The sequence below is a fragment of the Cololabis saira genome, chromosome 12, assembly GCF_033807715.1.
Source record: "Cololabis saira isolate AMF1-May2022 chromosome 12, fColSai1.1, whole genome shotgun sequence".
In the NCBI taxonomy this organism is placed as follows: domain Eukaryota; kingdom Metazoa; phylum Chordata; class Actinopteri; order Beloniformes; family Belonidae; genus Cololabis; species Cololabis saira.
In genome coordinates, this window is record NC_084598.1 from 5,771,226 (window position 1) to 5,796,711 (window position 25,486).

General features: G+C 39.5%; 2 protein-coding genes across 5 annotated transcripts in view; one reads left to right on the forward strand and one right to left on the reverse strand.

The window, feature by feature from the left end:
* Positions 1-25,486, reverse strand: part of LOC133456711 (syntaphilin) — a 104,313-nt gene that overhangs the window by 15,739 nt on the left and 63,088 nt on the right. The window lies entirely within an intron of this gene.
* prickle3 (prickle homolog 3) overlaps positions 1-25,486 on the forward strand; it is a 35,217-nt gene that overhangs the window by 2,869 nt on the left and 6,862 nt on the right. For 2 of the 4 annotated variants that reach the window (XM_061735251.1, XM_061735252.1), the window contains exons 2-6: positions 7,287-7,369; positions 20,324-20,507; positions 20,741-20,854; positions 23,651-23,788; positions 24,108-24,311. In XM_061735251.1, the coding sequence (XP_061591235.1) occupies positions 7,287-7,369; positions 20,324-20,507; positions 20,741-20,854; positions 23,651-23,788; positions 24,108-24,311 (723 nt within the window). Of the gene's footprint in view, positions 1-5,906; positions 5,999-7,286; positions 7,370-20,323; positions 20,508-20,740; positions 20,855-23,650; positions 23,789-24,107; positions 24,312-25,486 lie in introns of those variants that run through there. The other 2 variants (XM_061735253.1, XM_061735254.1) reach the window with 2 other exon arrangements.

Sequence of the window (25,486 nt, forward strand, 5' to 3'; positions counted from 1 at the left end):
GAACTTTCATAGAGAGAAAATCTATTTATACATCAAATGTTGGCAACACATTTAAGGTGAACAGATCTGCTGACGATTCAGCTTAATTTTCTGATAACCGATGCACATATTTGATCAACATCAGAACAGATGATGCTAGTAGCAGATTAGTGCAACCCTATAATAAACTTTAAAGAACAAATCCTCAATCCGGCCCTTGTACGGCCACAACAGCATTTTATATGAGCTGCTTCTATAATTCGATCAGTAATTTGCATTTGAGAATAATAATTTGCCACTCCACGGTGTTACACAATGCAGAATGTGTAGTAGCAATGTTAAATATTCACCATAAAGCTCTTAGATGACTTAAGTTCCTGCGCTACTCTTTTCTGTGCAGTCACGTCCACTAACTGTTTTTGCTCCTTGGATGAATATTTATATACATATACTGGCAGAATACTTAAAGCACTTGGTTTTGGGGTCTTGAGAACATGTTATAAGTTACACCTCAACTTTAGGAGAATCTGTCAAGTAAAAATATGTTGTGGGAAAATAAAACTATTTTAGAAAGTCTAAAGTTTACTCTTTAATCTGTGACTCCAATGACCCCAGTACAGGCAGAAATAATGTATGTTTGACCCTCAGAATGATGTTTGATAAACCCATCAGAGGTTAAATACTGTTGTCTGGGTTGACCTCGGCGGCAGGAAGCAGTAACACATAAACCATGAGCGTTAGATGGCGTGTTGTGCTGCAGAGGAGGGAAGTGTGGAGCCGGCCGGCCGGCCGGGGGGCTGTCGGTTTGATCCTGCCCAGTGAGGAGAGGTGCATCTACTCAGCATGCCAAGACACCAACGGCCCCCGACCTACGACCTCTGCTGTTAATTTTTAATCCATCCGACACCACCACTTTTAGGACTTGGGTAATGAGCACTTTAAGAGCTTTTTTTTCTTCCCATTTTCTCTTTTGCCCAAATGGCTCAGTGCAGGGGCGGAGCAGGGGTCCCAGGCTAGGGGGGGGGTGAAGCATTCTAGAGGGGCCCTTGTGGCCTAAACATCTCCGTTAAAACATAATACCTAAAAAAAATGCCACAGATCAGCTACTCTGACACACAACCACAGCAGCAGCAACACGGTCAGAACATTCAAATGAGGTTTCAGCACCATGGATTTACCAGTCATTATGTCAAACCTAATTATAAGCCTAATGCAGATTTTAAGATATAAGTATCAAACTGGAGATAAAAATCTAATGACATCCAGTGATGTCTATGGAAGCTCATTTCCGCCAGTAAAAGAAAAAAATAAGATGAAATCTTAGCCTTAAAAATAAAAATATCCCCACGGTAAATCAGAATTATGACATAAAAAGTCATAATTTCAACTTTTTATCTCATAATTAAGACTTTCTATCTCATAATTTTGACTCTCTCTCTCATAATTATGACTTTCTATCTCATAATTTCGACTTTATATCTCATAATTTCGACTTTTTATCTCATAATTATGACTTATCGTGGGGATATTTTAATTTTTAAGGCTAAGTTTTCATCTTAGCCATAGATGTCGGATCAGAGTACCACAATTCAGACGCACGTGTTCAACCTACACGACAACAGACTACAATGTGCGACGACATGTATTTAACACAATGAGCGACACAGCGGTCAAACAGCAACAAACAATATAGGAAAGGCCATATATTCAGCGTCATGACAATGTTATCAGAAATAATTAATATTATGACAGCTTACCAATGATGGTTTCATCCAGCGGTGGGCGGAGAACCACAACACGTCGCGTAGGGTACGTGGCGACGCCCACCCTACGCCGTACCCTACGTTGTAGGCTCTGTGTTGGTGTGTCAAACGCAGAACCATAAATCATTCTTAAAAGTAAACAGACAACATGTGCGCACGTACCCGTGCATGACAGGCAGACACACACAGGGAGAAGGGACTATTTCTTTCATTTTTATTTTTTAAACAACTTTATCCTTTTGAACGCAATCGTTATATAGTCCATCTTTCCTTATTTTATTCAGAACACTTTTTTGTTTCCCTCTTCGGCGTGTGCCCCCACGGAGCAGTGGGCCCGGGGCGGCCGCCCCCCCTGCCCCCCCGCCTGCTCCGCTAGTGGCTCAGTGCATTGTTTATCCATATTGTTATTACTGTGAGTAATCCTTGGATGCTGATGTAAGATAACAAAGCTGGCAGCCTTTAAGTTTGTTAGTTCTGGCTTTACTTGGTAGAAAGAAGAGGTCCATGCAGACTTTTTTATATCTATATACTAAAAACAAAGGGGCATATAAAGAAAAGTGTGATGCCAGTCAGATTTTCATCCTGGGAGTTGACTGGAACTTGACTTTTCAGAGTAGTGTTTACTTGACTCGTCATTTAGAGGAAAGTCTCGGTCACCAGCTCTATCTCATTATTAACTCTCAGCACAAAAGCAGGAGGACCTCCTCATGCAAACCCAACACATCTTATTTAGTTCCCAGTAAGCCCTGTCCTCCAGAACACTGCAGAGTGCTGACATAAGGAAATGTAAAACAAACTTTCAGGGATTTTTTGTTTGTTTTTGAAGGATTTAAGATTGTCTCATGTTTTTTTTTCTTATCTTGTATACCAGTCTGATTTAGTGTTGGAGTGGAACCAGGTGGGTATGTTTTAACATTGATTTGGCTACAGATAAGCTCAACTCTGTTTGGTCGTTAGGCTTTTCCAGACTCCATTTATAAATACTTGTTTAGTTTAGTTTTTATTTTATTTAGCACATACAATTAAAAATAACATCAGACAAATAAGTGCAGTTAAAAGAAACTGTGCAGGGAGGAGCGAGCAAGCCAGTAGGCTTATGAGGAGCCCCCACCTAATAACATTTAACAATAAAGTTATGAGGATACAAAATCATAAAAATAAATAATACATCATAAAAATGACATGCAGAACATGAATGAAAATAAAAAATTACAGTAGACCTATGATCACATGATCATGAAAATATGAATATTATGCTAAACAAGTGGCAACACAGAATATGAAGTACAAAAGAAACATTAACAGTGGGAAAAGCAAGAGCTTTCTTGACTACATTGTTGAATTAAATGTTCTCTTGAGCGACTTTTGAAGATGGATAGGGACCTACAATTGTTTGCAATATGGTACCAACTATTCCAGACTTTGACACTTTTTCATTAACTTGTCAGATTGAAAAGGTGAAATCTGTCCACGATGAACTCCTGTTTTCTTTTAGCACATCGTTGGACTTAATGTTTCAGCTTTTCTCAGGATCCGTAATCCTTCCTCCTTCATTACATCACAGTTGAACCCAATTTTGATTCAAACTTCCTATTGATTCAAATTAAAGACTCTTGTGTCTGTTTGATATCGAGCAGTGTGAGAATTGACTGAAACAGTTGAGCTAAACGTAAGTAGATGAAGGCAGATGTCCATCACATCCACCAGGAACACACACAGGGCCTTCGTGCTACAACAGATAAACAACGTCAGAAATCGGCAAGATCGCTTTGACTTGGAGAAAACCCATGGAAACTTAACTTTTATATAATCAATAGTCTTTTTCTTACAATTTAAATATTGAATAGAGTCAGTAAAACATGCTTCAGCTCACACTAGTCAGGGACAATGAAAGCATCATTTATCTTAAGTGCGCGTCTTATTACTTGGAACTATTTATTCAAGAGACATTGTCCGTGCCCTTCTGTGTAATGTGTTTATTGAGAATAAAGAAATGCACTAAATCAGACCAAAGAATTTTTAAAAGAAAAAAAAGGCTTATAATGTCACATAATTTTCCATGTGGGTCTAGAAAATGTAGTTTCAGGTCAGTTAGAGTTTCCACATTTTTTTTTTTCATCCTGGAGTTATTTTCTTTTTCATTTTCCTTATTTTTTGACATGTAAATAATAATAATAATAATAAGCTTTATTTGTATAGCACCTTTCCAAACACGGTTACAAGGTGCTTTTACAAAGCAGAATTAAAAGGCAGAATCCAATAAAATGACAAAAATATAAAAACATAAGAGCATAGAAATACAATAAAACATTATAAAATAATAACATTGGATATTATAGAGTACATTATTAGATGTTAAGTAAAAGCACATTTAAAAAAGTGTGTTTTAAAAAAAAAAAAAGTGTACTGGTAGATGTACAGACTTCTTGTAGCATATGCCCCGTGGCAGTGGGACAACTCAGGAACTGGTTTCTAGAGAAATAACAAGTGAAAGACCCAGTCACCCAGAAATCATCAATACGCTTCATTTAACCCGCGTTGTCACCTTTCATACCTGCCTGGGGGGGTGATTGATGAAGCAGCAGTTAGTCAGAGCCATCTCAGCACGTTATCCCATGAAACAGGCAGCGATGCATGACAGAAAAAGTACACAAACATGATATTAAAATAGAATTCTTTACTCGTGTTTCATTACAACTGGATACTCTGCAGGTATCGATTCAAATGAGCGGTGGTGTTCATGTTGGGAGTTATATACAGAGGTGTGAAAAGTATTCACATTCATTACTCAGGTACAAGTATAGATACTAGAGTTTAAAAATACTCCTGTAGAAGTTGAAGTATCAACTCAAGTTTTTTACTCAAGTATAAAAGTACTGGTTTCAAAACTACTTAAAGTATAAAAGTAAAAGTAATGTAAGGGGAAAAAAAGCCATTAAGGACAAAAGCCATTGAAAATGAATGCATCTTAGTATAATGCAAATATATTAAAGAAGCATATATGTGTACTATTGAGCATTAACATGTGTTTCAGAGAGCAGCAGATATGATGACTAGTTGCCTATAAGTATTGTAATGGTGCAAAAAGTCAAACTTCAGAGGCATGTTATCATTTATCCTAACCTTTATTGGAATGTACATCCAAGTTTAGTTGCAGGAATCTGAGGGAACGGATGTAAGAACAAAACTGGACAAGAACATCTGAAACAACCACAACCAAATTCACTCTATCCGGATGGAGCAATTTAACTGGATAGTTTTTATTTAAAGGCCCAAATGAAATAGAGTAACGAGGCTGTTTTTAAAATGTAAGGAGTAAAAAGTACAGATAATTGCGTGAAAATGTAAGGAGTAAAAGTAAAAAGTTGTCTGAAAAATAATTACTCAAGTGAAGTATACATAACCAGAATTTCTACTTAAGTAAGGTAACAAAGTATTTGTACTTTGTTACTTGACACCTGGTTATATAATTGGATAAAACCTACTTGTATGTATACTTTAACGTACCTGTGGTCCGTCGGGCTGTAGGTGTGGTAAAGCACTCAACTGCTACAACAAAACACGGATATCTAAGCGATAAGGAAAGCAAACGAGTGTTGCGAACCGAAGTAATGCGGTGCAGTTCCTGAAACCGGTCATAAAAATCTCTGCTTGGGGAAACAGGCTCGACGTGATTGCTGGTGGCTTTAATGGTGAGAGTGGTTGGGGAAATTAAGTCACGGCAACAGGCACGCACAGACGCCCTGCTCTGCCGCGTGTCAACATTTTCTACTGCTCAGTACAGTCGGCGGTGTACAGTTTTATGTGCATTCTGTTCATAGTCTCCAAAGTGAGTTTACATTTCGACTTCATCTGAGGCCAAAACCTATTTGTTTACAGTAACTGAGGTTTTTACAAAGTCCTGCTTTTAACCGAGGAGTGGGAATCAAACATATGAACTCTGTTTCTGTAGTTTTTAACCAATCTGGAGAGAACAAGTCTTTTATTTGCGTGTCTCTGTCCACACTTAGCTGCTGACGTCGCTGATAGATGAGGTACAGTAGAGTTATGGGAAAAAGAAAGTAGGGACAGAGCGACTGCGTGGAGAGGGAAAGGGTGCAGCGCTCATCCTGTGTCAGCTTCCTTCCTCTCATCTCTGAAAGAGGCCTGTTGCTGCAGTCTGCACGCTCATACACGGAGAGCTGCAGGAGCAGAGCGCCGATGTGAGCCAGTAGTTTTAGTGCTGTGCTGTACAGCTGTCCTTGGCTGAGCCTAAAGTAAGTGCCACTCAGCACTTTTGTCAAAAAGACTTTTTTTTTTCCTTTTTCTGAGATTTACACCCTGTGTTGCTTCAGTGCCCACAGCCCTGGACTGGTCCTGTCACATCAGGTTTACTTTGTGACTAATTACTTCAAATCCTGGATGTCAGAAGTAGGCCTGTGTTGAAAAAAATCGATTTTCTGATTCTAAATCGATTCTCATATTAATTCCTAAAAATCGATTTGTATGTCTAAAGATCGATTTTTTATTTTATTTTTATTTTTTTTGATTAAATTGTTTTTTTTTTTTGTTTTTTTTCCATCATTACATTTTTGCCTGGTGAACTTTAATCCCAGTAGTTTTGAAAACTCCTGAACTAAATGAACTTTTCTTTAGAGAAAATGCTGGACATTTCAGCTTAAATTTCTAAATGTTATATTAGTTCAATGAAGTTCATATTATCTATATTTACTAGAGCTTGTTTGGTTTCTCTGTTATCGGACACAGTTTGTCATGAAATACCTGAAAAATGCCGGGTGCTTCATGGCAATATGTGTGCGTGGTGACAGAATAAATTAGATAAGCTAAAATAATTAGTTTACTGCTTGAGCTGTTGCAATTTCTTTCTTTTTTTGCACTTTAAATGGATATTGAAATGCCTATTTGAGTTATTTATTTCTTATTCATTTCACAATAATTATTGTGAAATTATTATTTCACAAGTTATTTTACAGTCATATAATCCAGGAAACACTAACCCAAATCAATATCGAATCGGATCGGATTGAATCAAATGGTGATAATCGATTCTGAATCTTAAGAATCGGAATCGAATCGATTCTTGACATTTGAATCGATACCCAGCTCTAGTCAGAAGTTCAACACACGCTACAAGATGTAACCCTGCGTCCTAGATGCATTCGTTAGTGATCGTATCAACTCAGAACTTCAGAAATTCATATTAGCCATCGGTGCAGTGATTTGTACAGTCTGACTCGCACACTAACAATGCACATGGTTATTATGGCTTTGGTATAATTAAGGGATACTTTGGTGTACTTTACTGGTGATGTTGTTAAATCACACTGGACCACAGACAAACTAAAGACCGGAGCGGTTAAATCTGTGGGATCTCTGCATGTGGGTTAAATTCTTAGCTCGTCTCTCTCTCAATATGGCGATGATGTTTGTCTGACCACATCCATGCAAAAAAAACAAACTAACAAAAGTGTCCTTTGTCATGAGATACAAAGGCTGTTCCCATGAGCCAATGGACTGCGTGAACTGACTTTGTGTTGTTTCCAGGCGGAGGAAGAGGACCCAGACCGAGGCCAGCCCTGCATGCGCTGTGGAGACCAGTGCCCCGGCTTCCGCGTCCACGGCTGGAGGTAAAAATAGCAGCACGCTTAAACATTGACAGCTCTGCCTGTGAGTTTGCAGGAAATGTTTGTTTAAGTTTGTTTCCGCCGAGGGCTGATTTATTCACAGGTCATATGTTTTCATTTCACTTTTCAAAGAAAATACATGTTTATTCTCACGGAAGTCCACTTAGATTGGTGCTGTTGAACATTAGTGGACAGTAGGAATGGGTGATATTTTACGATATACTGTCAAAAAAAAGGAAGGCGGATCTGAGAGCGACTCATTTAATTGGTTTTTATCAATTTAATTGGTGTAGTTTAGTAGTATTTAGTATCTTTTAGAGCAGTGTTTTGGCTCCAAAGACTGAATGTGGTGATAGATTTATAGTTACAAAGGTGGAGTTGAATTGGTATTTTTTCTATCGTCATTTTTATCATTATCGGGATAAATGCCAGAAATTATCGTGATACATTTTTTTAGTCCATATCGCCCATCCCTAGTGGATAGTCGGCCTGGGTTGAAAAAATAAATTTACCGATTCTAAATCGATTCTCATATTAATTCCTAAAAATCGATTCTTATGTCTAAAGATCGATTTTTTTTTTTTTTTTTTTTAATTTTCTCCCCCATCATTTTCGCCAGGTGAACTTTAATCCCAGTAGTCGGACACACAGTTTGTCATGACACTTCTGAAAAATGCCAGGTGCTTCATGGCAATATGTGTTTGTGGTGACAGAATAAATTAGATAAGCTAAAAGGATTTGTTTACTGCATGAACTGTTGCAATTTCTTTCTTTTTTGCACTTTAAATGGATATTGAAAGGCCTGTTTGAGTTATTTATTTCTTAGTTATTTCACAATAATTATTGTGAAATTATTATTTCACTAGTTATTTTACAGTCGTATAATTCAGGCAACAGCTCAAAAAACATTTAAAATACCACTAAGCCAAATCAATATCGAATCGGATCATGATAATCGATTCTGAATATTAAGAATCGGAATCGATTCTTGACATTTGAATGGATCCCCAGCCCTAGTGGACAGCAGACATGACCCGGGCAGTAACCCGGGGCGCCGCACGGTAATTCACAGCGCAGATTATCCCTGCTAACTCTGTTGTAATAAAGAATTAGGCCTATACATGAATTAATGCCATTAAGCCTCCAGCCACAGCAACAGCAGCTCCCGCTTGTTGGCGTAAACATTATCTGCATATGGAGACAAAGCACCACAGAGCAGCAGGATTACCAGTAATCATCCCGCCACATGTGCTGCGCGTCAGCGCTGCAGCACTTTCAACTTGAGACCTGTTCCTTAGCCGTGGTGGGATATCATTTATCATGCTGAACACTGGAGCTCGTTGTGTATCTGCTCAGCTGGAGCAGGGTGCTCATCTGGAGCCCGGGTAAAACAATGTCCAGTAGGAGGATCTAGCTTCTTTTTTTTTTTTTGTAGACTGCCTAATTGTTCAACTCTGCTGCAAAAAGATGAGCAGTTGTGGGTATTTCTTCTTTAGACGCACGTTGTGTACAAAATCATGCACGCTTTTGGGCACTACTCTGTCATTTTCTCTGGACCATGAATGACTTTACTGCTTACTAGCTGTTTCACTCAAACACATTTATTTGTGACGTACAAAATGTATTTATGCGTTTGTCTCCAAAAGAATAATGGTAAAAAGCCAGGAGTCATGTCTTTTTAATTTTGCTTGTGATCATTCACATACACGGCATTCGTGTATAAAACAAGATGCTTTTTAATTAATATTTAATAGTGATATAACGTGAAAATCTATCTGAATATTCCTGGTTACAGCACCAAACTGTGCTTCTACTTTTAGGACCTGCTGCAGGTCTGCTTCATTAAAATCCATCTTTCCTTCATTGCAGTGGATTATGAAATATATTAAGAGGGTTAATTCTAAACTGCTTTTCACAGTGTATTATGGGATGCATTGAGTCTGCTGGGTAGGATGTTTAAAAACAATTTCTTTATAAATTTGAATAGCACTACAAAAACCAAACTGGCTGTGTAGTGAGGCATGTTTCAAACACCCAACTGCTCGGCAGCTTTCAGACAAAACAACTTATTTATTTCCACATGCAAAGCTGTAGTTTTTGAGCAGTTTTCCTTGAGCTTCCTTGTTTTGTTTTCCCTCCTGCTTTTAGTCGTCCAGTGTATATCCAGCTGGTTGGGTCTTTTTCTCTGTCTAATCCCGTCAATCACTTTAATAAGATTTAGGCCGTAATAGCAGCCCTCTCGACCACTTCATAACTCCTCCGTCTCTCCTCTTTCCCTTTCAATGCACACTTCCTTCTGCAGACCAACTTCAGGGTTTTATACTTCTTTTTTTTTTTTTTAAATCTATTGTCCAAAATGTTTTATTTAATAGTTTTTAAGGGTGTGTGTGAAGTGATGTGTTGGGTTGGTGGAGTGGTAGTTTTTTGTGGAGCAGAGCTTCTCACTTTACTAGGAACTTTTTCAGTTTGATTTTGTTTTACCAGCAGCATCTGCGTGTTTTATGCACATCTAATGCACAATGAAAGATATTTAAAAGGTTTATGTCATAGTTCCAGTTAAAGTTTCTTTTTTCACTTCTCCTATTGAGGTCAAGACAAAAGCTTAGAAGTTATGTAATCTAAAACACGTGTGCTGCAGCTACTGTGGCCATAGATCTGTTGACAGTGTGTTCAATCTGTGTAGGATTAACATAATGCTCTTTATTGTTTACATTTTTTCTTTTTTCATTTTGCATTTGGCTGCTGGTCAGATTAAGAATGAATTTCCGTGAGATGTCAAGGGCAAATGTTTTGTTTGGACATTTCTGCTCCCTTATTTGCCGCAGAAGCGTGAGCGACATGGAGGCGATTAAGTGACTGAGATTTATAGGGGTGAGTTTTAAAGACCCCAGAGTCTGGCCCTAATTGCATCCTCCTTAATAACCAATTCCGAGTCACACCTTTTGCGGATGTAGAAGAGCAGCCAAGTGAGTGCATGCTCAGCTGCCGGTGCTCGCTGAGAGGGAAGTGATCCATCTTCATCCCGGGCTTTTTCAGACAGCGTTTACACGGCGCTGGGGCAGATGGTGCTTCCTCTGCCCGGGCAGCAAGTGAATTGAGTTACTTCTGACCCACAGGTCCCCAACACGCTTCAAGAGTGTTCAAAGTCGCCGTTGCTATTAGTCTGAGTAGTCATGTGGTAATTACTCACTCACTTATTGGTGGCAGAGAATGATGGGACACGGCCCATCTGCTGCTCTGTGAGGGTCTGAGAGGGGTTCCTGCTACGGCCTTGAAGTTGGACTCAGATACACAGGCTTGTTGAATGGCTGCTACTCTGGATTCCCCATGATGAGTTCAAATAAATACTGACTTACAGGACTGTCTCAGAAAATTAGAATATTGTCATAAAGTTCTTTATTTTTTGTAATGCAATTTAAAAAAAAAAAAAAAAAAAAAAAAAGTCATACATTCTTGATTCATTACAAATCAACTGAAATATTGCAAGCCTTTTATTATTTTAATATGGCTGATCATGGTTTACAGTTTAAGATTAAGATTCCCAGAATATTAAAAATTTTTGAGATAGGATATTTGAGTTTTCTTAAGCTGTAAGCCATGATCAGCCATATTAAAATAATAAAAGGCTTGCAATATTTCAGTTGATTTGTAATGAATCCACAATGTATGACATTTTTGTTTTTTGTAATTGCATTACAATATTCAAATTTTCTGAGACAGTCCTGTATAATGTACAAATAATTCCTAATTATGGCTTAGATTGGCTGCTTGAATGTTGGTTATCTAAAACCTCCATCATACTGGCACTTACAGTTGGTTTTCTTATTGGGGTGTCTCATAATTATCCCCTTGATTTAATTATTTTTGAGCAAGTGTCCATGATACTGTAAGTCATATAATCTTTACTCAAAGATGTAAAATCCCGTCTCTAACTCTTCTAATCCTCACTGACTGGGCCGAGTCAGATGTGGTGACTTCACAAGAACAGAAAGTCACGTTCAGTATTTCTCAAAAGACACAAAGTTGCGATGCGTTGCCATGTTGATCGCATGCATCACATGACAGATGTTGAGCTGCGTTGCTCATAGGCTTCTCAACTAATTTCAATGAATAATAATGACATCAAGACCGACTCATCCATCTGGTATGAATCAGTCGCAGCAGCGACGGTGCTGGGGCTTGGCACTCCTGGTGATTTAGACTCAGACTTCTTTCCTTTTGTCATTCTGAAAGTTTATTTGAAATATGTACAATCTTTTGCTGTCCTGCTGCTCGTTTTTCCTATAAAATATTAGAATATGACATGAGCCTATGCGCAGTTGGGAACCTGCTTGCATTTTGAAATAGTGGATGACTGCATTCGATGTGATCGAACCTTTTGTTTGCACCCCCCCCCCACGTGGGACGGAGGAGGGTGGGAGTCAAGACATTGAAAAGGAAGAGGGCTGCTCAGACACAGAAGTCATCACATGGAAAAGGAGCTGCCATAGATCCTTCCCCGGCTGCCAGCAGACGGCTGGTCTCTGAGAGTCTGCTGGATGCAGATCTCTGCAGGTTCAGGGGAACCTGAGGGTGGACGGGACAGCAGCAACACGCTGACCTGGATGACTTTGTCATGGTTATAGCAGAAGGTAATGAAGAGTCCATATCTGACTGATTAAGAGGATTAGATTGATTAGAAACTGAAACAGTCATTAGCTGGGAAGATGAAGCTGGACTTAAGCATGTGTGTGTTTAGATGAGGCTCCTGCTCTCGTTGTCGAGTGGATGAGAACTATGTCAGGAGTTTAGTTGCAGAACGTACCATTGTGTCCAGGACATGTTGCTGTACAAATGTGCATGTTTAAAAAAGACAAGAGCTTTGTAATAGGCCTGTGTTGAAAAGATCGATTCTCCGATTTTAAATCCATTCTCATATTAATTCCTAAAAATCGATTTATATGTCTAAAGATCGATTTACATTTTTTATTTATTTTTTTTTTCATCATTACATTACAACTTTTGGTACTTTTTTGTTTATGCCCAAAAAATGAATATTTTGTTGGACACAAGAATAACTGGTGCCATGTTTTTGCCTTTAAATATGTTTAAAGGTATGAAAACATTAAAGTTTTCAGTTATAATCGCATAAATTGTCTATATTTCTTTGCTTTATATACTGTCTTGGGGTTACTTTTGCATAAATGTTAAAAACCAAATTCTCATAAATGGGGAAAACATAAAAGCGATTTCTTTCGTCCTCTGTTTCCTCCCTGGATCTGTTTAGTAATTCTGACCCACACAATGTTTCTGTTTGCAGTTCTATCAGCATTCTGGGAGCTGATTGGTCCTTACAGCATCATTAGCTGCAATACTTGCTGTTGAATCTCAATATAATACTAGTATTAATATGTTGCGTAACTACACAGTCATATAATTCATGCAACAGCTGAAAAAAACAGTTTTATTAACAGTAACCCAAATCAATATCGGAATCGAATCGAATCGGATCGAATCAAAGCGTGATAATCAATTCTGAATCTTAAGAATCGGAATCGAATCGATTCTTGATATTTGAATCGATCCCCAGCCCTACTTTGTAATCTAAGATGTTTTAATAATAGGGGTGGGTTAAAAATATCGATATATCGATATTTTATTGATATGCATGTGTAGGAACGATTATCGATACATAAATCCAAGTATCGATTTAAAAAAAAATTTATTTTATTTTTATTTTTATTTTTATTTATTTTTTAATCCCGGTTTTTTCCCCCATTTTTTCACCCAGTGCTCCTACCTAAGTCAGTCCTGGGCATTGCTCCATCTACCAACCCCGGGAGGCCCTGCACTGAGCTCAGGTCTCCTCCTTACTTGAGGAGTGAGCAGGCTGCTTCTTTTCACCAGACAGGGTGGGGTTTCTCTGGCCGGACGTGGCGCGTGGAAGGATCACGTTATTCCCTTATTGTAACCAGAATATCGATATCGTATCGGAAATCGTATGGTCTTGGGACCTAGTGTATCGGAATCGTATCGTATCGTATCGGGAGGTCAGTGATGATACCCAGCTCTATTTAATAAGAGTGAGTGAGGTATGTGCCACTGGGAGGAGACCCCGGGGAAGACCCAGGACACGCTGGAGAGACTCTGTCTCTCAGCTGCTCAGAAACGCCCTGGCGTCCTCCCAGCTGAGCTGGACGGGACAAGGAAGTCTGGGCTTCCCTGCTTAGGCTACCGAGCCCAGATAAGCAGCAGAAGATAGAGGGATGGATGAATGTTACGGGGGTATTTAGATTTGCACAGTAAATATTGTTGAGATTGGGTTTAATTTGAATCCAACAGACCAAAAGATTTGGTCTGTTGGATCATCTGATTGTATTTCATTTTGATGAAATATCTGTATTTAGTTTTTCAATAGACTTCAATTTAATCCTCCTGTTTGAGGACAATCGTGTTATCTTTCCCCAGTCGGTATACTTTTTCATCTGTAGTTAATGTTTGTTTTGCTGAGTTACTGTAGTTGGTAAAAGCCCAGAGACCGTGGCCGCCGGTACCGGCAGCTGCAGCAGCAGCTAACGATGTTTCCGTCCAGCAGAGCAAATCCTGGAGCAGATTGGAGATGCACAGATGAAGCAGCATCTGCCCAGACCGCTGGTCAGGGCACACGTGGCCGGTGCTGGGTTGAATGTTATATTCCAGTTCTGATATTCTCACAGACACAGGAATAAACTACGTCTCTGGTGTTTCACTGCAGTTTGGAAGTACTTTCTCTCACTGTAATATGTTTGGAAACTGCATGTAATTTGTCTTTTGTCAGATAAGCAGGTTTTATTTGGAGCAAAGCTGCTATTAAATGTGAAAATGTCCCTCACTATTTCCTCAAGTTAAGTTTTAATGTCTTTTTATTTGCAAAATTTAGAATAAGTGCTTCTTTGATTAGGGCTGGGGATCGATTCAAATATCAAGAATCGATTCCGATTCTTAAGATTCAGAATCGATTATCATGCTTTGATTCGATCCAATTCGATCCGATATTGATTTGGGTTACTGTTAATAAAACAGTTTTTTCAGCTGTTGCATGAATTATATGACTGTAGTTCTGCAACATATGAATACTGGTATTATATTGAGATTCAACAGCAAGTATTGGCAGCTAATGATGCTGTAAGGACCAATCAGCTCCCAGAATGCTGATAGAACTGCTTTCAGAAACATCGTGTGGGTCAGAATTACCAAACAGATCCAGGGAGGAAACAGAGGACGAAAGAAATCGCTTTTATTTTTTCCCCATTTATGAGAATTTGGTTTTTAACATTTATGCAAATGTAACCCTAAGACAGTATATGAAGCAAAGAAATATAGACAATTTATGCAATTATAACTGAAAACGTTAATGTTTTCATACCTTTAAACATATTTAAAGGCAAAAACATGGCACCAGTTATTCTCGTGTCCAACAAAATATTAATTTTTTGGGCATAAACAAAAAATTACCAAAAGTTGTAATGTAATGATGAAAAAAAAAATACATAAATAAAAAAAATCTTTAGACATATGAATCGATTTTTAGGAATTAATATGAGAATCGATTTTAAATCGGAGAATCGATCTTTTCAAAACAGGCCTATCTTTGATATTAGTCTGATCAAAAACCTCGATGTATCTTCTTTGTTTGTAAGGCAAGGCAGGTTTATTTGTGTAGAATAATTCAACAACAAGGTGACTCAAAATGCTTTACAGAGACATTAAAACTTCATGATTTAAAATGTAAACAAAAAAGAACCAAGAACAATGGATAAAAGTTAAAATACGTTTATGTTTGTAGTTTGCAGTTTGGTTAATTGTGTTTTCTTATTCAAAGTAAGAATTTCTGTGGCAACTACAATATGACGGACTCAAGCAAATCCGATGTTCCTCTTCCCGGAGCACGGACACTGATCACAGTCCAACACGCGTCCAGTCAGAGCTGTGAAATGTCTAAAGTCGTGCCGAGAGAAGAGTCTCCGTGGCGCTCTTTTTAATCTGATCAAATCAAGCCTGATCAGTAGCTCAGGCCAGGCAGACAGGAAGACTAATGAAACAGGACGCTTGTCTGATACGAGTTTCCTCAGGGACCTTTTAAAGTATTCTTTATATACTTTCTCTCATTTGACACGTCTGATGACTCGTTTCTGAAAATAAATATCCAGAAGGAGCAAAGTTACTTATGTTACATCTCTTTGTGACTCATCCCAGCAGGCGCTCAGTAATCTGCAGCTATTAAATACTCAATAATGAATAATTCATAATAATAAGATACGACGATGTTCAGTTTGGTGCAGTCACGATTAAACAAACACCAGATCAGAGAGATGTGTGGGTATGTGGTGGACTGGCCTCTTCATGGCTGCACATCACTGGATTCCTTCCAGTTTGTTCTGTTTGTCTTCTGTTGTTGGAGACAATAAACAATAAAGGTTATGGCATATTTTGTGTCGTGGAGACAAATAAAGACTTTGCAGGCGCTAACTAGCATTACTATCGTTACTTAGTAGCAGAGGTGTCAAGTAACAAAGTACAAATACTTCGTTACCTTACTTAAGTAGAAATTTTGGTTATCTATACTTTACTGGAGTCATTATTTTTCAGACGACTTTTTACTTTTTACTCCTTACATTTTCACGCAATTATCTGTACTTTTTACTCCTTACATTTTAAAAACAGCCTCGTTACTCTATTTCATTTTGGACTTTAATAAAAACTATCCAGTTAAATTGCTCCATCCGGATAGAGTGAATTTGGTTGTGGTTGTTTCAGATGTTCTTGTCCAGTTTTGTTCTTACATCCGTTCCCTCAGATTCCTGCAACTAAACTTGGATGTACATTCCAATAAAGGTTAGGATAAATGATAACATGCCTCTGAAGTTTGACTTTTTGCACCATTACAATACTTATAGGCAACTAGTCATCATATCTCCTGCTCTCTGAAACACATGTTAATGCTCAATAGTACACATATATGCTTCTTTAATATATTTGCATTATACTAAGATACATTCATTTTCAATGGCTTTTGTCCTTAAAGGAGACCTATTATGGCATTTAATGTATATTTTAAACAGGCCTTGAATGTCTTAAAAACAATCTAAAGCTAGTTTTTTCTACATAAATCATAAATCCAGCCTGTGGGCCCTGTCACTAGTTTTACCGCTTCTAACCTCTTTTTCTGCGCCTCATTTTTAGGGAAGGGGGGGGGTGTATGATAATGAGGCTCTGTGCTGATTGGCTCCCTGAATGACGTGTAGCAGGGGAGGAGAATAAACCTCGCTCCGCCAGAGCAGCCCGAGCCTGTAAATAAATACAACACTGAATTTTCACAAGTGGCAACTTTATTGTTAAAAAAATAAAATATGAGTTGTATATAAATAACATTTATGCACTATTTAAGCCGGATCTGCCCGGCGGAGTCTGAACGCTGGCCGCGGAGCCAAGCCAGGCGCCCGGGAGCAGCGCTGCTGGATCAGCGCGCATCACCGCGGCTTTAACCGGGAAATATGACCGGTTCCCACCGGCCGGGACCGCAGGAACCGGCCTGGACTGGTAGCAGGGACTCCCGGGGACCGACCAGCGGAATTTCAGCCGGATCTGCCCGGCGGATGCTGTGCGACGGGCGCCGCAACTCCACGGCGGGCGCACAGATCCGCTCCGGAGCGCATCTGCGGCGCATCGCCCGTTACCGGGGATCAAACCGACAGATTTGCCTGAAAATCTCGAAGGGTGAAGCTGGTCCAGCCTGGGACAGACCCCCGAGGACCCAGCTCCCAAATCACCCGGGAACCTGGATGATTTAACCTGGATCCGCGGCGCTGCGGCGCCGCGTCCGACTGGCTGAAGGATGGACCGCTCCAGCCAGAGCCAGAGAGCTGGTTGTGGGCGTGGTTTCAGCAGCGGAGGCTGAACATATGGAAATGAGCGCCTATGGTGACGTCACCCCAGGCGCAGATTCAGAATGGCTCAAAAAAAGGCCACGTGACACTGGGGGACTCAGTCCGGCGGGGGTCAGAGAGCTTGCAGAAATTCATGGTATTTTGTCTCCCCTGTGCTGGCAGGGTGAGGGGAGACCACTTTATATATGTTAAAACAAGAAAAAACGTGTTTTTCATAATAGGTCACCTTTAATGGCTTTTTTCCCCCTTACATTACTTTTACTTTTATACTTTAAGTAGTTTTGAAACCAGTGCTTTTATACTTTTACTTGAGTAAAAAACTTGAGTTGATACTTCAACTTCTACAGGAGTATTTTTAAACTCTAGTATCTATACTTCTACCTGAGTAATGAATGTTAAATACTGAAGACACCTCTGCTTAGTAGCCTGTGGTTTTTTTCCACGTAGGCCCGTCTCTCCGTTACTGTCGGCTGCACCTGCAGCTGATCAAACCTCTTTTACTTCCACCAGCCTCCTGTACGAGCTGCTGGCTGAGTTACCGCTGGACTGACTGGATGAGCACGTATCTGTATCTGCCATCTGTCCCACGACGGCTCCACGACTGCGCCGCCCTGCCCACGTATTCAGGCTTTGGGATCCCTCCTCCCCTTTGGCTAAAACACATGCTGGCACCAGATCTCTGCCAACATGACCTAAGGCTGACCCAAACTCACTTGCATGTTTACTATTATTTACTCTGGTCTTAACTGCTCGGCAGGCTTGGACACTGCGCTGGCTCAAAGCTCAGCAGCACATACTGTCTGGGGCCTGAGAAAAGCATCAGCGATCTCATTATAGCGTCTCTTGTCTCTGTTTTGTCAACTTCTCAACAATTACCTTGTGATGTGTTCTGAGAAATGAGACATTTAAACTCGTATGCATTTATTCACAGTGATTTTGATGTTTCGACAAGGATAGTTTTCAAACGGCAGGTGATGTAAGGAGAAGTACTCACTAGTTTACCAACAGTTTTGGGTGTACCAGGTTTTTTTGTATGGGGGTTGGGTGCTACAATAAAGCAGCTTTGTGCCTTATGAACTTGAGCCACAAGTACCAGCTGGCAAGCTGTTATGCAATCACAACAGAGATGTACACATGAAGTAGATACCGCACACGGCCACATCGTCACACCCACTCAAATATGTGGCACCCACACCTCACATTCAGCCCGGGGCGCTCCGCTCCGACTCCACCGGTCCTGCTCGCCGTCACACCCACCGCAGGACTGAATGTGATGCAGTCTGAGGACGAGATGGTCACAACACGAGGCTGCGGGAGATTATTGCTCCCATCTTCACCTCCCTCACTTAACTGTCCTGGATCCACAGCCCGGCTTATGTCGGTGACCTCATTTCCAGCTTGTTTTTGTGCAGGGATGTGCTGGTCCTGATGCAGACCCGGTGAGATGTTGGTGTGAAGAGGGCAAGGACCTGAGATAGTGTGGCAAAATGATGGATGGTAGCATTTATGCCCGTATAACCTTAGAAAATAGATGACTAGTAACACACAAGCAGCCTCATCTGGACTGGTCTTTTACAGGCGCTCATGTGTGATTACAAACAGAGCTGACATCAGCTTACATTATCTCTGTTTCTGATCCGTCAAATAGGGATGGGCGGTATGGACTAAAAAATGTATCACGATAATTTCTGGCATTTATCCCGATAACGATAAAAATGACGATAAAAAAAAATACCAATTCAACTCCACCTTTGTAACTATAAATCTATCACCACATTCAGTCTTTGGAGCCCCCAAAACACTGCTGTAAAAGAATAATAAATGATACTAAACTACACCAATTAAATTAATAAAAAACAATTAAATGAGTTACACCTGTACTGCAAAACTGGAATGACACAGATCTGCCATGTTTGTTACACAAACACGTATCAACGGGAATTATGTCTGTCTGTCTGTCTGTCTTTCTGGCTTCTTTCTTTCTTTCTTTCTTTCTTTCTTTCTTTCTTTCTTTCTTTCTTTCTTTCTTTCTTTCTTTCTTTCTTTCTTTCTTTCTTTCTTTCTTTCTTTCTTTCTTTCTTTCTTTCTTTCTTTCTTTCTTTCTTTCTTTCTTTCTTTCTTTCTTTCTTTCTTTCTTTCTTTCTTTCTTTCTTTCTTTCTTTCTTTCTTTCTTTCTTTCTTTCTTTCTTTCTTTCTTTCTTTCTTTCTTTCTTTCTTTCTTTCTTTCTTTCTTTCTTTCTTTCTTTCTTTCTTTCTTTCTTTCTTTCTTTCTTTCTTTCTTTCTTTCTTTCTTTCTTTCTTTCTTTCTTTCTTTCTTTCTTTCTTTCTTTCTTTCTTTCTTTCTGGCTCATTTCTTTCTGGCTCCTTTCTTTCTTTCACAAATTCTTACCATGGAGATTTTTTTTTGACCGTATACCGTGAACGGTAAAATATTACCCATTCCTACTGTCAAAGTGATGCTTACTTTCAGATTTGTGTGTATTTGGAAAAAGAAACATGGTCAGTGATTGAGAATATCTTGAAAATAAGAAATTTGTTCTTAATTTGCTTGCCTGGTTAAATAAAGGAAATATATAATATTGTCGTTAATGTGTTCATTGGCATGAAGTGATGTGAAGATTGTTTTTTTTTTTTGTGTTGCCATTCTTGTGAGAGTAAGGACATTAGTTGCATGACGTAACGTCTCCGCCGCCGGGCGCTTCTAAATTACATGGGTAAAAAACAGGGAGAGTGACATTTGAATGTGATGCAAGGCTGTCATTACCGGGAGAGTGCTTTTGTTTGGGATTGTTTTTAGCAACAGTATTTCCATTAGTTGAAGGAAGCTGTGTTTGTTTGGCCTACACAGGAAAATAATCAACCAAAGCTTCATGAGAAGTAAAACTTCAACTCTAAACTTTCTTTTGTACTTCGTCTGTGTTTCCAGTGATGGAAGGGATAAAAACGCCTGAAGGCAAAACCGTTTTGAAGCTAGCGGTGACCTGAAAATCAGCTGTAAATCAGTTATCGAGTCCCCAGGGAGAGAAGGCTGAACCGGTCTGTGTCTCTGCAGGAAGATCTGCGTGCACTGCAAGTGTGTGCGAGAGGAGCATGCCGTGCGTTCAGTGCCGGGGCAGCTGGAAAAGATGATGACGAAGCTGGTCTCAGACTTCCAGAGACACTCCATCTCCGATGACGACTCTGGATGCGCCTCCGAAGAGTATGCCTGGGTCCCGCCGGGGCTCAAGCCCGAACAGGTAGGAACCAGCGTGTAGAGCAGCCGCACAGGCAAGACATAAATTAATGCTGCACAGCTACAAAAGATGCTCTGTTGCCCTGGGACGTGTTCATACACAGACTCAAACATTTTGATTAAATGTACTCTTTAATTAATGTCAGCAGTTGAATAAATTGCTCTGTAATTGGATGCATAGCTATTTTTTGTCTCTCATTTCTGCCTTTACGTCACCCCCCGTGTCTCCTCACGCAGGTATACCAGTATTTCAGCTGCTTACCGGAGGACAGGGTGCCGTACGTCAACAGTCCAGGGGAGCGCTACAGAATCAAGCAGCTGCTGCATCAGCTCCCGGCCCACGACAGTGAGGTAACGTCACCGTTTACATCAACTTGTGTGTTTATGACTTCAGAAGCAGTTCAGAAAAAAATTATCAGCTGCAGTCTAATCGCCAATTACACAAGATAAGGGGATCTAAAATTATTACCGTATTTTCCGCACTATAAGGCGCACACCTTTAATTTTCTCAAAAACCGGCAGTGCGCCTTATAATGCAGCGCGCCTTATATGTGATCATTACGGTAATTTCTGTTACTGTAGTCAGGGGGATTGTGGGTAATGTAGTTGTCGCTGAAATAATGGCGCTAAAAACGTCAGGAATCGTCACAGACGTTCAAGACAACAGCAGCGACGCTGACTCGCATAATGGAGACTTTGACGAGACGGAGCAAAGCTGGTTTTTATTTTGTTAATAAAGTTTCAAATACGGTACTTTTCTTCTTGTTTTTTTTTTTTTTTTTGCATTTGCTGTAGGATTTTGTAGCATTTCCTGTAGCGCAGCTCCATCAGGTAGATACGTAACTCAACCCCAGCCACTATAGTATGGTATTTTACCAGATATTTAGTGCGCCTTATAATGCGGTGCGCCTTATATATGGAAACGGTTTTAAAATACGGCATTCATTGAAGGTGCGCCTTATAGTGCGGAAAATACGGTATACATCCCCAAAGGATGTAGGAAATTTAGAATGGTAGAGAAATTTTAAATGAAAATGCTCCTATTGTTTTTGATTTTGCAGACGGTACTAAATATATTTCCATTAGCTTCCTTTAATTTGTTGCAATACCGTATTTTGCGGACCATTAAACACACTGCATTATAAGGTACAGTATCAATGAGCGGGTCTATTTTCATATATATTATATAAGGTGCATGATAGAACATATATAAAGCGAAACAAAACCGTCTGGTAAGTCAAACTTTTTGCAACTCATTCACAATAACTCAGAATATCGTTCAGTTGTAACTAAAACAGAAAAATAAACTCATTTTAAATAATTCGTCTTTCACGAATCCACCAATAAGAAGTGTCAGTACTACGTCCTGCTCTCTGATTGGTTCATCGTTGCCAGCGATAGCGGACACCTGAAGTCAGTGTGAGGTTGGAACAACGTTGTATTCCAACATTTGGTAATAATTTGATTATGATGTAGTTTTAAAAATTGGATTTATTCTAAAACCCTGACGGCAACGTCTAATTACAGTAAGGTAATATGGACTAGATGTTGGATGATGGTTGCTCGCCAGCACTACATGATTAGTTATCTAACGTTGTCTGGCCTTGCGACCCGTATCCAACCAAGGACCCACTTTAACGTGTCTGAACGGTCGACCATCAATCAAGATGAGCAGCTTCGTCGCTGCCAAAGTCACTAAAACTGCACTATTTTTGAGCGCAGTGTACCACATAAAACTGGTTCAAGGTCAGTAAGCACAACAAAATTAGCAAATTATAGGGCACACTGCTGATTTTTGAAATAAATGTAAGGATTTTAAGTGCTTTATAGTGCAGAAAATACATCTTTAATCAAACGTAAATATATCTTTACATTTTAAGACCTTTAACAAGAACTGTTTGCACAGGGATCGTTTAGTCTACCGAAGAGGTGAAAGAAACAGAAAGATTCAAACGGGGGATTTTAATGATGAATGGGTACAAAAAAAACTGTATCCATGGAAACCTGGCTCTGGGTGGCGATGGGCGGAGCAACATTAGTCACCAGATGCTCCAGAAAGTCATTGGCTGCGTCCAAAATCCCATCCTTCCACCCTAATGAGTATGCAAAATGAGTATGCAAGATTTTTTAGTGCGTCAGAAACATTAGTACGTACTCAATAGTATGTATTTATTTATTTATTTATTTATTTTAGATCCCCATTAGTTGCTCCCTCAGCAGCAACTATTCTTCCTGGGGTCCAACAGTACAAATATACATTTCTATAAAACTTTTACAGTACAATATAAAATGTTAGTTAAACAGAATAACACAAAGTAGATAACAAGTACAAAGAACAACAACTAAAAAGAAAAACAAGACAAAAAAACAAAAACAAATAAAAACTTAAGATAATGATAAGCAGAAAACAATGAAAAAAAGAAAATTAATTTTCCTAAAAGAAAAAAACGAAAATGAAAAAAAATAAATAAATAAATAACAACCAAAAACAGATAGATTAAAGATAAATCCAAGTACAACTAAAGATAAATAAGTGCATATGAAATGAGGCAAATACAAAAATAAAAACAAAAAAATGGCTAAAACCATTAGACACAATCTAAAACAACCAGTTTCTTTTGAACTATGTACTATCCATACTCATTCCGGAGAAATGTATTAGTGTGGATTGATGGACACTAGCTAAGCAGAAACTTCCCACAATGCAATGCAGCGGTGTTTGGTTGCTAAGTGATACGTATATGTCATAAGTATAATAATATTATTATATAATAATAATAATATTATAATATTTGTATATAATGTTATTATTTAATGTCATCTTGTTTCGGGCAGAATAAACAGGAAATAGCGGAGCGGTGCTGCTACTGCTGCTGTTACCATGGTAACAGCTGCTACTGCTGCTGTGACACGTCACTTCCTCCCAACGGCAGGAAGTGACGTGTGCCCTCTGAATAGTCCGTCCGAATTAATGCATACTACTGATATTTACTCAAAAGTGTGCCGAATTTAAGTATAATTTTTAGTATATACTGTTTAGTATGGCATTTCGGACGCACCGATTCACTGGTTTTCTTTGAATTCCTAACGTTTTCATATCTGCAGTGATTGTGATTATCAGCCAGAGCATGCTTGTGTCTCCTGCAGCCCCAGTACTGCAACTCCCTGGACGATGAGGAGAGGAAGGAGCTGCGTCAGTTCAGTCAGCAGAGAAAAAGAGAAAACCTGGGCCGAGGCGTTGTCAGACTTTTCCCTGTGACCATGACCGGAGCCATCTGCCAGCAGGTACACCAGGACTTTGGTGTCATATTTATAGCAAACTGACAGATCCCACCATGAGGCTAATAAAGACTTCAGCTATGCTTTTTCTAGCATTAATGCACCGATGTAAAAGCCTGAAGTAAAATGTATCAGAGCCACGTAGGCTGGAGAGAGCGAAGGTGCATGTAGGCACAGGTATAGCTCAGGGATATTTCATGATCTCAGGGCTGTAAAAGCAAATTACCGTGCAGCCTACAGTATTCTCCACGTGTTAAAGGATAGACGGACAAACTTCCTTCCCTGGGCACCACACCCCCGCTGAACCACATCACTTTTGTTCCAGTGCGGCCGGCAGATCTGCGGTGGAGATATCGCGGTGTTCGCCAGCCGGGCAGGACACGGCAGCTGCTGGCACCCGCAGTGTTTCCAGTGTGCGTCCTGCAGCGAGCTGCTGGTGGATCTCATCTACTTCTACCAGGACGCTCAGATCTACTGCGGCCGCCACCACGCCGAGAGGCTGAAGCCGCGCTGCCAGGCCTGCGACGAGGTGACGCCTCCGCCAAAACCCTCACGCTGTTTTCATTCAAACTCATGTCAACCACAGCGCTGGCAGCAGGTTGTTGTGGGCGTCAGATAGCAGAGAACGGTCTAAGGGGCGTACGTAGAGCAGAGTGCAAATATTATATCATAAAAATGTTATATCACGAAGGAAAACAAGGCAGGAACCATTTTAGGTTTCTTTCTGAGAGACTCTCATAACATTCACATAGAGATCCTTTATTTTCATTTGTATATTCCCAGTTTAATCATAGTTTTATTTCAGTGTTGCCCCTAGGGCTGGGGATCGATTCAAATGTCAAGAATCGATTCGATTCCGATTCTTAAGATTCAGAATCGATTATCAAGATTTGATTCGATTCGATTCCGATATTGATTTGGGTTAGTGTTATTAAAACAGTTTTTGGAGCTGTTGCATGAATTATATGACTGTGTAGTTCTGCAACATATTAATACTAGTAGTATATTGAGATCAAACAGCAAGTATTGGCAGCTAATGATGCTGTAAGGACCAATCAGCTCCCAGAATGCTGATAGAACTGCTTTCAGAAACATTGTGGGTCAGAATTATCAAACAGATCCAGGGAGGAAACAGAGACGGATGAAATCGGTTTTATTTTTTCCCATATTCTGTTTTTATTTATTCCATTTTCGGTCTATTTTGTTTTTTAATTTTTGAGCATTTGGTTTTTAATGAAATATAGACAATTTATGCAATTATAAACTAACACTTTAATGTTTTCATACCTTTAAACATATTTAAAGGCAATAACATGGCACCAGTTATTCTCATGTCCAACAAAACATTCCTTTTTTGGGGATAAACAAAAAAATAACCAAAAGTTGTAATGTAATGATGAAAAAAAAAATACATGAATAAATAAAAGATAAAAAAAAGAACCCCCCCCCCCCCCCAAAAAAAATAAAAAAAATCGATCTTTAGACATATGAATCGATTTTTAGGAATTAATATGAGAATCGATTTAGAATAGGGAAATCGATTTTTTTCAACACAGGCCTAGTTGCCCCTGATTTGTGTAGATTTTTCTGTTGGTCTCTTCCTGCTGTGAATGGCCTCTCACAGTGACTTAAAGGATTAGTTGAGACAGTTTGCTAATGGATCTGGCTGGACCGACTGACAAGAGTTCTCTAAACCCGGAGGAT